The following is a 10,888-nucleotide window of genomic DNA, read 5'->3' as shown; positions in this document are numbered from 1 at the left end:
AAAGTACATCTACTATATTGTGCAAGAACAAGTACGCCACGCTTATGACACCGCCACAGTTAAAGCTCAGAGTGAAGATGCTTAGGTCTGAATAGAAAACTACTTGGACTCTTCAGCTATTGTTGCATTTCAAGTTGTCCAAGGTCATTGAGAGGCAAAGGCTGGGAGTAGGTTTGCACGGTATAATATAGCTTTGGACAACGCTCCATGTTGAACTGGTGTGCCTGTGGCCCACCAGGAAGCCTGATCTCAATGGGCAGTGACCCACCCTAGTAACTGGAACACATCCAGCTGAAGACTATCTAAAAACTAGCTAAAATATAGCCAAAAGGCATTTTAAAATCTTAATAAAAAGATGAAAAACAATTATGTTATCAATTAAGTTAAGTGCATGGAAAAAAAGTTGCCTCATGACGAAACTTTGGGCAATTTTAGAAAACAAAGTGCAGTGAGTGCTATACCACTAGAGATTTCACATTCAAGCTGGCGGGAAGGCAGTTCGAGGAGAAAGAGGGACAATCTGAGACAGTCTTTAATTGGTTTTAAATTATTAACAATTGTAGTTGCTAGAGTCCAAATTCCCCTAGCAAGCATGCATTGATATGATTTTGAGACTGAAATACAAATAGGAGAGGCTTGAATAGGTAAAAGTATTTAAAAATATCAATAATATATGTTGACAGTAAACCCCACTTGAAAGCTGTAAAGAGCCTGAAGCAATGAATAATAACTGTAATACTGATAAAATAAAGGGGAATTGTAAAGTTTTTTTGAATTATACATAAATTATTATATTCTATAACATATTAAAATTTAACTTTATGATGAGCCACTACTTTAATAGTGTTATTGAGATTAGTTGGCCCAAGGAGTAGAAATTCTCTACAGTTTTAAATTATGCAGTAGTAACCATTTCATGTGTTGTGAAAGACTTCTAAGATTGTCTTGAGTATGCCATTAGAAAGTGCAAAAGATTTTTATTGAATATTAACAAATGTTTGTTTACAAGTTTTGAAACTATTGAGATACTTATAACCCACACCTCCTTAAAAAAAATATTTTAGAAAAGAGATTGCATGTTTAACCTATTAATATGCAAACTTGTCTTGGAAGGGACTGAACACTAGACTGTTTTCAATCCGGCTTGTATGTAGACTAAGCTCTTGCCTACTGTGAATTCTACTAATTTGTGTTTTTTATTTTACCCATCTTTGCTTAGGTAATCAGAAGAGCAGTGAGCGAGAGATATATGCATTACAGCATCATGGAACCTACCTTAATTTACATCCTCAGAATTCACATTTTCCATTGTTTACCTATGGCCCCATCATTTATAAGGGGTCTATTCCTGTCTTTTAAACTAGTAAATCAGCCTTGTCGTTTGCCAATCTTTTTTTGTGTTTGTTTAAATTAAAATTCCTGTTATATTACACTTCTTTGTAAAACTTAAATGTGGCTACAGCCTTGTGTGATAACACAATGATAGGGAGGTACTGTGCTGAAGAAGAAGCCACCGGGCAAAAGAATACTACTAGGAAAGGGAAGTGGCTACTGGATTGAAGGAGGGGGTGAGAGAGGGACAGAAGGCTGTAAGAATCTGTTTTGGAAGACTGAAGCAGACACACTGGAAAACCCACAAGTTTTTCAGTAGAAACAGAAGTGGCAGGTGTTCACAGAAGGAAAGGTTGGGGAAAAATAGTTCAAGCCTGTTTGAAGAGGGAGTTTAAAAGGACCGTGAACAAGACCGTGACAAAGAGAGGTAGCTGCTGTGTAAAAGAAGGTGGGAGAAAGAAGCAGTCTGGGTAGGAAGAGAAAGGGACTGGGTGACTAGACTGGAGAACATAGAAATGGTGGAAATTCACAAAAAGTGTTGATATAGTTTTAGTTTATTATTGAAAGTTTTGTAACTTATAAAGTAACTTTTATATTTACAAATAATACTGCTACGTATTTCTGTATTCTTAACATGTAACGTTTTCCCTGTCTATTTCTGTTTTTATTTACATGTCCCTTGAAAAAAGTTAATTTGTTTTGTCTGTATATTGTGTAGAACCTCTTTTCCTTGTGTATTTGTAATGTTTGTTTTTTTTGTTTTTATTAAAAATGTATAACTTACTGTGTGGTATTCTGTCTAGATTTTGTCCATGCATTGTCATTAACACACGTTACTTAGAACTGACAGGGTATAATAATTAAGATATAACCTTATAAATCTGTGTAGCAAAAACAAATCTAATTGTGATGTGGTAAACTGATAAATTAATCAAAATGTTTCGACTGTTGTACCTTTGGTTTACTTAAGTATTCGCATTTATAGGACCAGTCATTTATAGGTGTGAGCTGAATATGTGCTATTTTTTTAAGATAATCTTACCTTTATGCAGCCTAATTGACGGCAAAGGCTGAACATTACCATGTCAAATTTGACCATATATATGTAATTTTATATATAAATAACTGACATCTATTTAACAGGAGAAAATGAAACACAAAACAACTTGCAAAGGAAGAAACTTGTATTTTGCAAAATACCATTAACATTATTAATGTTTGTTTATCATTTACTCTTTTATAAATAACATTCACAATATTTTTTAGAATGGTTTACTTAAACATAGAAAACTTTTTACATCAACCAGGTTGGTTTAATGATTTTAATTTGAGGTGCTTAATTAGAATGAAGCACTTGCTGTATGTTCAATTGTACATCATGATAAAATTTGAAAGCAAATAATGAATGATTTAGCGTGCAGTGTTCTGTGTCTTCTACAAGTACTTTTGAAGAACACCAGTGTGCTATATGTATCAAATGCACCCTTCTCATTGTGGGGCAGATTCATCAAAGAGTGAAGTCAGTAGTGAAGTTCCGCCACTAGAATGAAATTCCGCCAATCTCCATTCATTTCTATGGGATTTTTAAAGGCGTATTCATCAAAGAGTGAACTTTCACTTCACCCATTGATAAATAAGCCTTTCAAAATCCCATAGAAATGAATTGAGAGTGGCGGAATTTCACTCTAGTGCTGGTACTTCACTCTTTAGTGAATTTGCCCATCAGAGTCAGTTGGAGCAAGGAAGAATTGTACAAACATTAGAAATAACATCAGACACCTTTGCTATGCCTTGTTCAGATGGACGAGCTGAATTGTAATGATTGTATGTTCTATTGAACACCATGCTTAAAATTTAAAGAAACAATAATCGTGCAGTGTACAAAACGTCTTGTAGAAGTCACAGAAGAACACCAGTGTGCTATATCAAATGGACGCTTCTCATTCAGAGTCAGTTGGAGCAAGGAAGAATTGTACAAACATTAGAAATAACATCAGACACCTTTGCTATGCCTTGTTCAGATGGACGAGCTGAATTGTAATGATTGTATGTTCTATTGAACACCATGCTTAAAATTTAAAGAAACAATAATCGTGCAGTGTACAAAACTTCTTGTAGAAGTCACAGAAGAACACCAGTGTGCTATATCAAATGGACGCTTCTCATTCAGAGTCAGTTGGAGCAAGGAAGAATTGTACAAACATTAGAAATAACATCAGACACCTTTGCTATGCCTTGTTCAGATGGACGAGCTGAATTGTAATGATTGTATGTTCTATTGAACACCATGCTTAAAATTTAAAGAAACACTAATCGTGCAGTTTTCTGTGACTTCTACAAGTACTTTTGAAGAACACCAGTGTGCTATATCAAATGGACGCTTCTCATTCAGAGTCAGTTGGAGCAAGGAAGAATTGTACAAACATTAGAAATAACATCAGACACCTTTGCTATGCCTTGTTCAGATGGACGAGCTGAATTGTAATGATTGTATGTTCTATTGAACACCATGCTTAAAATTTAAAGAAACAATAATCGTGCAGTGTACAAAACTTCTTGTAGAAGTCACAGAAGAACACCAGTGTGCTATATGTATCAAATCTTAAATATCAAAAAGGTTTCTCTTATAAATCAACTCGCTCATGATATGTTAAAAGAATATCATGATGCTTATAAAAATATCAAATACAATTAACAAATAAGGATTATTTAGAATACTCGTAAACAGATCTCAGATTTAAGTACTGTTAGAAACTTGAACACATTCATTATCTGATATTTCCTCAGTATTGAAAAGATGTTTTGCAATACGTAGAAGTAACAACTTAATAAATTTGACATCTTGTTTCAATTCAACAATTTCTTCTGAAGGATAACTGAACAAATCAATAGAGCACTGGGATGCAGCATCATCACGTTCTAGTTTGTTGCAAGTTTCCATAAGCTCTTCTGAAAAATCTAAAAAGAAAAGAAAATTGTAATTCCATTTTAGATTCACTACATAACAGACAATGTATCAAAAGCAACATAAAGATTATTAAACTATATCTCAATGTTTAATCTTTTGTTGTGGTTAGTTATTATTAGGGATGTAGTAAAGCTCCGAAAATATGTTCGCCAACACGTTTTGCGAACTTCCACCGAAAATGCGAACGTTCGCGAACTTCGATCAAACGCTAAAATCGTTCTAATTGAACGATTTGAACAAATTTAGGCATTCGATTGAAGGAAAAACATTCAATCTTTACCTGTCTAAGTAAAAAGTCAAAGGATTTTTAAAGGGGAAGTACTTCAACCATTGAATGGTCGAAGGTTTTTTTTTTATTCTAATTGAGCGTCAACCCAAAAACTCCGCAAACATTCGGCAGTCGCAAACAGTCGATGTTTGCACAAATTAGTTTGCCAATGAACACTTCGCTACATCCCTAGTTATTATAACTAATGCAATTGTGAAAAACACCTTTTGCAGTTGTGTTTAAAAAAGTCCAATGGGGATAAACCATAATCTATCTGCACTACATTCATAGAAGGTTCCGGCTTGTTTTGTTCAGGGTTTTCCATTCTAATAGCTACAAGTAGAGAATGATTTCATTAGACAATAGTATGCAATCTATATTCTGTTTGAAAAAGCAATGGCTGACCTCGCTTTTGATTTCATTACATTTTTGTTTTAATAAAAATTGCTTATCATGTGTGTAGTTGCAAGATTAACTTTTTGTTTTTTTAAAAATAAAAGTAGTAGTTTGGAGTGTGCATATAATTGTATACTGCTGTAATGGTCTCTTATAGACACTATATAACTAGGATGTCTTAGAAAGTGTTGTCAATGTTAGGACATATGTTTAAAGAAAGCATTTCTATATTAAAGCCTACAATTTATTGTAAAAATGCTATATTTTTATACTACTCAGGAGATGTGTTTGCATACTAGGAACATTATTTTGCCTTGAATAATACTTTATTAAAAAGATGACTTTGATTATATGTAACCTTTTTCCATTATGACTAATTTACGGATAAGAAACATAATACAAAATTTAATTTAGTTAAGTTAATTATAACTAGTGTTTTAACACATTTGTAACAGTGCTTACGAGTAAAATATCTTACTTTGAAAATTGCCAATGTCAGATGTGGGTTCAGCAGTTTTTGAAGTGGCATGCTTGGTTTGTGAAGAATAATCTGTATGTCAAATCACATAAAAAATATATTTTAAAACATTTTACACACCTAATAATTTTCACACAAAGTTATCAAATGCATTAAATATCTTACTATGATGATCCTCGATGTTTGAAGAAGTGGGTGTGCCAGATGAAGGGTCTTGCATGGTTTGTATGGAAGAATCTGTATGGCAATTTAGACAAAATGTATAACATATTTCCTAAAGAAATTTGATAGAAGGCTTAAAACAGGCATGAAATATCTTACTTAGAGAAACTTCGATGTCTGCAGATGCAGGTTGACCTTTTGTTGCAACAGGTTTTGTTTGTGAAGAAGAATCTGTATGGAAGAACATATTATAAAACTAATACATTATTTTGCTTAAACAAAATTTATGATGTAATGTTTATAATGGAATGCTTTTTCTTACTTTGACATGGTTTGTCTGAAGAAGGGTGTTTGTTCGTTTTTGTCCTGTCATGGTTGGTTTGTTTAGATTCTATTGGAAAAAAACAGAACATTTGTCTATTTTGCTGCAAAGCAGATTATGTGTGCATTTGTAAGACAAAAAAAAAAACATAAAAATAAAAAATAAAAACTAAAGTTAAGGTGCAACTAAAAGTCAGTTTAAAAATAAAAAACACTCTAGATTAGTATTACTATAAAAAGTGCTTAAATGTAAACTTAAAGGACACCAAAGTAACACCAAAATATGATAATTACTTAGTTTTTTAAATTTGATTCTGGTGGGGGTGGTACTAAAAAGTGCTGTGTTTGTATTAGATTAGTTTTAGTAGGACATTGCAAAACTTGAGCCTTTTTAGCAAATGTACAGATAATTGCACACATCGAAATTTGACATCACAATATGACAATCACCGTCATAATACAAAAAATGCATGACACAATACCACAAACGAAAAACAGAACAACATCAAACGACACAAAACGAAAATTACAAACGACAAATGCACTGACCAATACAAGACAACCAGTCACAACCGACTATTGCACGACATAAAGCGAAAATCCATTACAAACGTCAATTACACAAACGACAATTACACGACATCAAACGATAATCAATTGCAAACGACAAATGCACGGCACATACGACAATCAAACAATCACGAACGACAATTGCACGACATCAAACGACCATTACCCTGATCAATACGACAAACGAGACAACCAATCACGAACACAAATTTTGAAAAAAGAAATTTATACGTAGATTAATACGACAATCACCAATCCATTAACAAACGACAATAAAATATAATCGAACTATGCACAATGTCATCATTAATCAACTGAAAATGTAACCGGCAAAAACATGATTTTTGAAAACTTTTTTTAAACAATAACCATTAAAGTATTTAAAATTTGTAATGATTTCAAAATGTGTATCTGATTAACAATATTAAATACTTACTTTTTCTTATTGTTTCACGAATTTTTTTAAGTTGATTCTTTTCTCTGCACTTCAGATCTGACCACCTTTTCTGCAGCTGTCTGATGTCTCTATCCACTCCATATTGCTTCTTTAAAATCCTTGCAATCTTTTGCATAATGGTCTTCTTATAAAAAGGTGGTTTCTTAGCTATTGTCCGCCAATCTTCATATTTGTATTTGTCAAGAAGTCTCACCATCGTCGCCATCTCACGATGAGACATGGCGGATGCTCTCTCTGTCGTCTTTCCAAATGCAGCGTGCTTTTCCATCCTTGCGCGCATGAAAAGCGGAAATGACATCACAGTGAGTTGGGCGTGGTATTTATAAAGGCCACCGTCACGACACTTTTATTCGTCTAAACGCCGAATATAACGAATTTTGTAGGCGCATTAAATTCGCTTAAAGGTAAAGTTATGGGTAACAGTTAAAACAAGAAGGATACAGTTATTTAAGGAACTTGCAAAAAATCCCACAGACAAAATAGTCTGGTTTACAAACATTTGAAAAGTTTAAATCAGGTGATAACAAGCAGCTCCTTTCGGGGTTTGTTAAAAATGCATTTTTTCAAATTTATTTTACAATAGAGGCCAGTATTAATTAAATTGGGATAAAGCTTCATTTTTATCGGCCAGGCCGGTAAAATACCGGTCATGTGGCAACCCTACCAGTAAGTGCTGTGAGAGGTAATACGCACATAACAATGGTATTGCTAGCCTTCCTCTGACCTGGACCAATGCTAGGGTTGCCCGGCCTAGATAGGGAAAAACCTGCTGGGGCTGGGTCAGTAATACACATTTATGGGAAATGTAGCTGCCAGTGATTTGTAATACCATCTATAAAATCTCTTGGCCGCCAAGGAAAACTTACATTTCCTTTGCCTTGGACAATGTGGACCCACCATTTATTTGACACAACACTGTAGCTTGTCTTTTTTGTTGTTGCACGCCACACTGTCCCTCCCCTTTTTGTGTTAAGTCCCGCCCCTTAAGTACCACCCCCACCACTGGCCGGTAATTTTATCTTTAAAATGTGGCAACTGGCTATAGGATCGGGTACAGAGGGTGGATCTTAATGGTACATTCTTTACTTGGAGTAAGGTTCTTAGTGGAGTCCCTGAGGCTCTGTATTAGACCATCTGATTAAATAGATAATATTATATTTAGGCAGGTAAAAATACAATTAATTGTGTACTTACATAGTTACATAGTTAAATTGGGTTGAAAAACGACAAAGTCCATCAAGTTCAACCCCTTCAAATGAAAACCCAACATCCATACACACACCCCTCCCCCCTTTCACATAAATTTTATATACCCATAATTATACTAACTATAGAGTTTAGTATTACAATAGCCTTTGATAGTATGTCTGTCCAAAAAATCATCCAAGCCATTCTTAAATGCATTAACTGAATCAGCCATCACAACTTCACACGGCAGTGCATTCCACAACCTCACTGTCCTGACTGTGAAGAACCCCCTACGTTGCTTTAAATGAGAGTTCTTTTCTTCTAGTCTAAAGAGGTGGCCTCTGGTACGGTGATCCACTTTATGGGTAAAAAGGTCCCCTGCCATTTGTCTATAATGTCCTCTAATGTACTTGTAAAGTCTAATCATGTCCCCACGCAAGCGCCTTTTTTCCAGAGAAAACAACCCCAACCTTGACAGTCTACCCTCATAATTTAAGTCGTCCATCCCTCTAACAAATTTAGTTGCACGTCTCTGCACTCTCTCCAGCTCATTTATATCCCTCTTAAGGACTGGAGTCCAAAACTGCCCCCATACTCCAGATGAGGCCTCACCAGGGACCTATAAAGAGGCATAATTATGTTTTCATCCCTTGAGTTAATGCCCTTTTTTATACAAAACAGAACTTTATTTGCTTTAGTTGCCACAGAATGACACTGGCCAGAATTAGACAACTTGTTATCTACAAAACCACCTAGATCTTTCTCATTTAAGGAAACTCCCAACACACTGCCATTTAGTATATAACTTGCATTTAAATTATTTTTGCCAAAGTTCATAACCTGCATTTATCTACATTGAACTTCATTTTCCAGTTTGCAGCCCAGTTTTCCAGTTTAGACAAATCACTGTGCAAAGTGGCAGCGTCCTGCATGGAACCTATAGTTCTGCACAAACTTGCTTACTTGATGGACTTGTGTCTTATTACAACCTAACTTCCCATACTGCCATGCTGACATGTGGGTAGGAAGTGAATTGCTTGTACTACGCATTCTTACAGAGACATTAACAGTTTAATTGTTAGTTCAAAATCAGATTAGAAGTATCGATCATGAATATTATACTTAATATCTATCTATTGTTTAAAATCTAACAATTAATTAAGAGTAGAATATTCTGGTATATTGTTGTGCTCTTGCACTACGTCCTCACTATACTTGACAAAGGGGCGTGTCCCAGAAACGTTGCACTGCACTAATAAATTTGCAAGGGCTTGCCCTGTTGAACTAAATGCCTGTGTGCCGGTGAATTTCTACATACTCTTGGCAACATGCAACAATGTAAATAAATAATAAGCTATGTTTTATATATTTATATAATTAAAGTACTTGTATTAAAGTGAACACAGCTGTTTTCATAATTGTATTTTGTTTTTTTTTTTAAATTGTAGTTAAAAAATTAGACAAGAATGTCAAAAAAACACGAAAAAAAAGAATATCTTTGTCAGAGACATGCACTTTTAAAGAGAAAACAGGAAATGCCTAATACACCATCAGTTCTAAAAAAACAAATCTTAAACTACACTGAGGATTTATATACTATAAATCTAGATGACCTAGCTAATATATCGGCAGATGATACAAACTTATCAGAAACAGAAGGCAAAGCCGAAAACTCCATAATCAACAGAAGCAGAACAAAAGCTAAAGAAGTGATGCCTACATCACAATGTGACCAATTGACCAGTGAAGAAGTGGGTAAAAAAATTTCAACAAACAAAAAACAAGAAAAATTTTCATTTGAAGAACTTGTTGTCTTGACAGAAGAGGTAAACAATAAAATAAAGTTTTTTCTGTCTCCATTAACACTAGTATGTACTAAATGTTTCTTGTGGAAACTGTGTTTATGAACTCTATATAGCATTCTAATTTTATGTGAATATCGCTTATTTCAAAAACACACCATTTTGAGTAAAATTTGCATTTTTATAAATATACACTGTGTATGAAATAGAAAATGTTTCAAACACACTTAGTTACAAATTCAATGAATAAGGTGGCATATGTAAATGTATTAAAGAACAGAACAAAACACAACTTAAAGGACAAGGAAAGGGAAATATATAAAATCCCATTTCCACTTTCTTTAATGAAAAAGAAACCTATCTCAAAGATACTTTAATTAACAAATGTGTACCATTTTTATAAGAAACCTGACTGTATGCAGTGAAATTCTCCCTTCATTTACTGCTATGGATAGGAATTGTCAGACCGTCCCTAACTGCTCTGCAGGGAAACAATCATACTTATGAACAGCAGGGGGAGCCCCGCCTTACTTCCCAGCCATTCAGATCTCAAGCAGCTTTGTTTATGACGATCCCTAGGCATCCCAGACCACACTGAGCATGTGCAGTGTCAATGTCAGACAAAGATGTATAACAAAGTTTCAAGATGGTGACCCCTGTGGCCAACTTTGAAAGCATAAATCATTTGTTTGATTAGGCTTGTGGTGCAGTAAGTTCATGTTTATGTTTAGTAAACAAAATACAACATTTCTAGCATTATTCTATTTTAGACTTTCCTTGTCCTTTAATGCCAGGAGTCAGTCAGCATCTTCAAGGGAAGCTACTGTACATATGACATAACTCTTCATAGAGGTTGTAATTGATCATTAGCAGCAGCATAGATTCAAAAGTATGTATGATTCAAAATGTATGAACCATATAGACCCTCTCAAGTTATTAGATGCTT

General features: G+C 34.4%; 1 protein-coding gene across 1 annotated transcript; it reads right to left on the bottom strand.

Annotated features, from left to right (window-relative positions):
* Positions 1-3,236: 3,236 nt before the first annotated feature.
* On the bottom strand, positions 3,237-7,946 carry LOC121394219. The gene is made up of 6 exons (XM_041564572.1): positions 6,932-7,946; positions 5,927-5,995; positions 5,764-5,835; positions 5,608-5,679; positions 5,443-5,514; positions 3,237-4,290 (listed from the first exon to the last, which is right to left on the bottom strand). Exons 1-6 carry the CDS (start codon positions 7,248-7,250, stop codon positions 4,070-4,072), a joined length of 825 nt encoding a protein of 274 aa, XP_041420506.1. The 5' UTR covers positions 7,251-7,946; the 3' UTR covers positions 3,237-4,069.
* Positions 7,947-10,888: the final 2,942 nt, after the last annotated feature.

This window comes from Xenopus laevis, chromosome 5S (assembly GCF_017654675.1).
Source record: "Xenopus laevis strain J_2021 chromosome 5S, Xenopus_laevis_v10.1, whole genome shotgun sequence".
Taxonomy (NCBI): Eukaryota; Metazoa; Chordata; class Amphibia; order Anura; family Pipidae; genus Xenopus; species Xenopus laevis.
Note: the sequence above shows the minus strand (reverse complement) of the source record. Positions and strands in the feature narration are given on the sequence as shown.

Coding starts and splice junctions, on each gene's coding strand:
- LOC121394219 (XM_041564572.1), bottom strand. CDS start 7,250: ATGTCATTTCCGCTTTTCATGCGCGCAAGGATGGAAAAGCACGCTGCA. Junction 5,680..5,763: donor AGACATCGAAGTTTCTCTAA/GTAAGATATTTC, acceptor ATTGCCATACAG/ATTCTTCCATACAAACCATG. Junction 5,515..5,607: donor AAACATCGAGGATCATCATA/GTAAGATATTTA, acceptor TTTGACATACAG/ATTATTCTTCACAAACCAAG.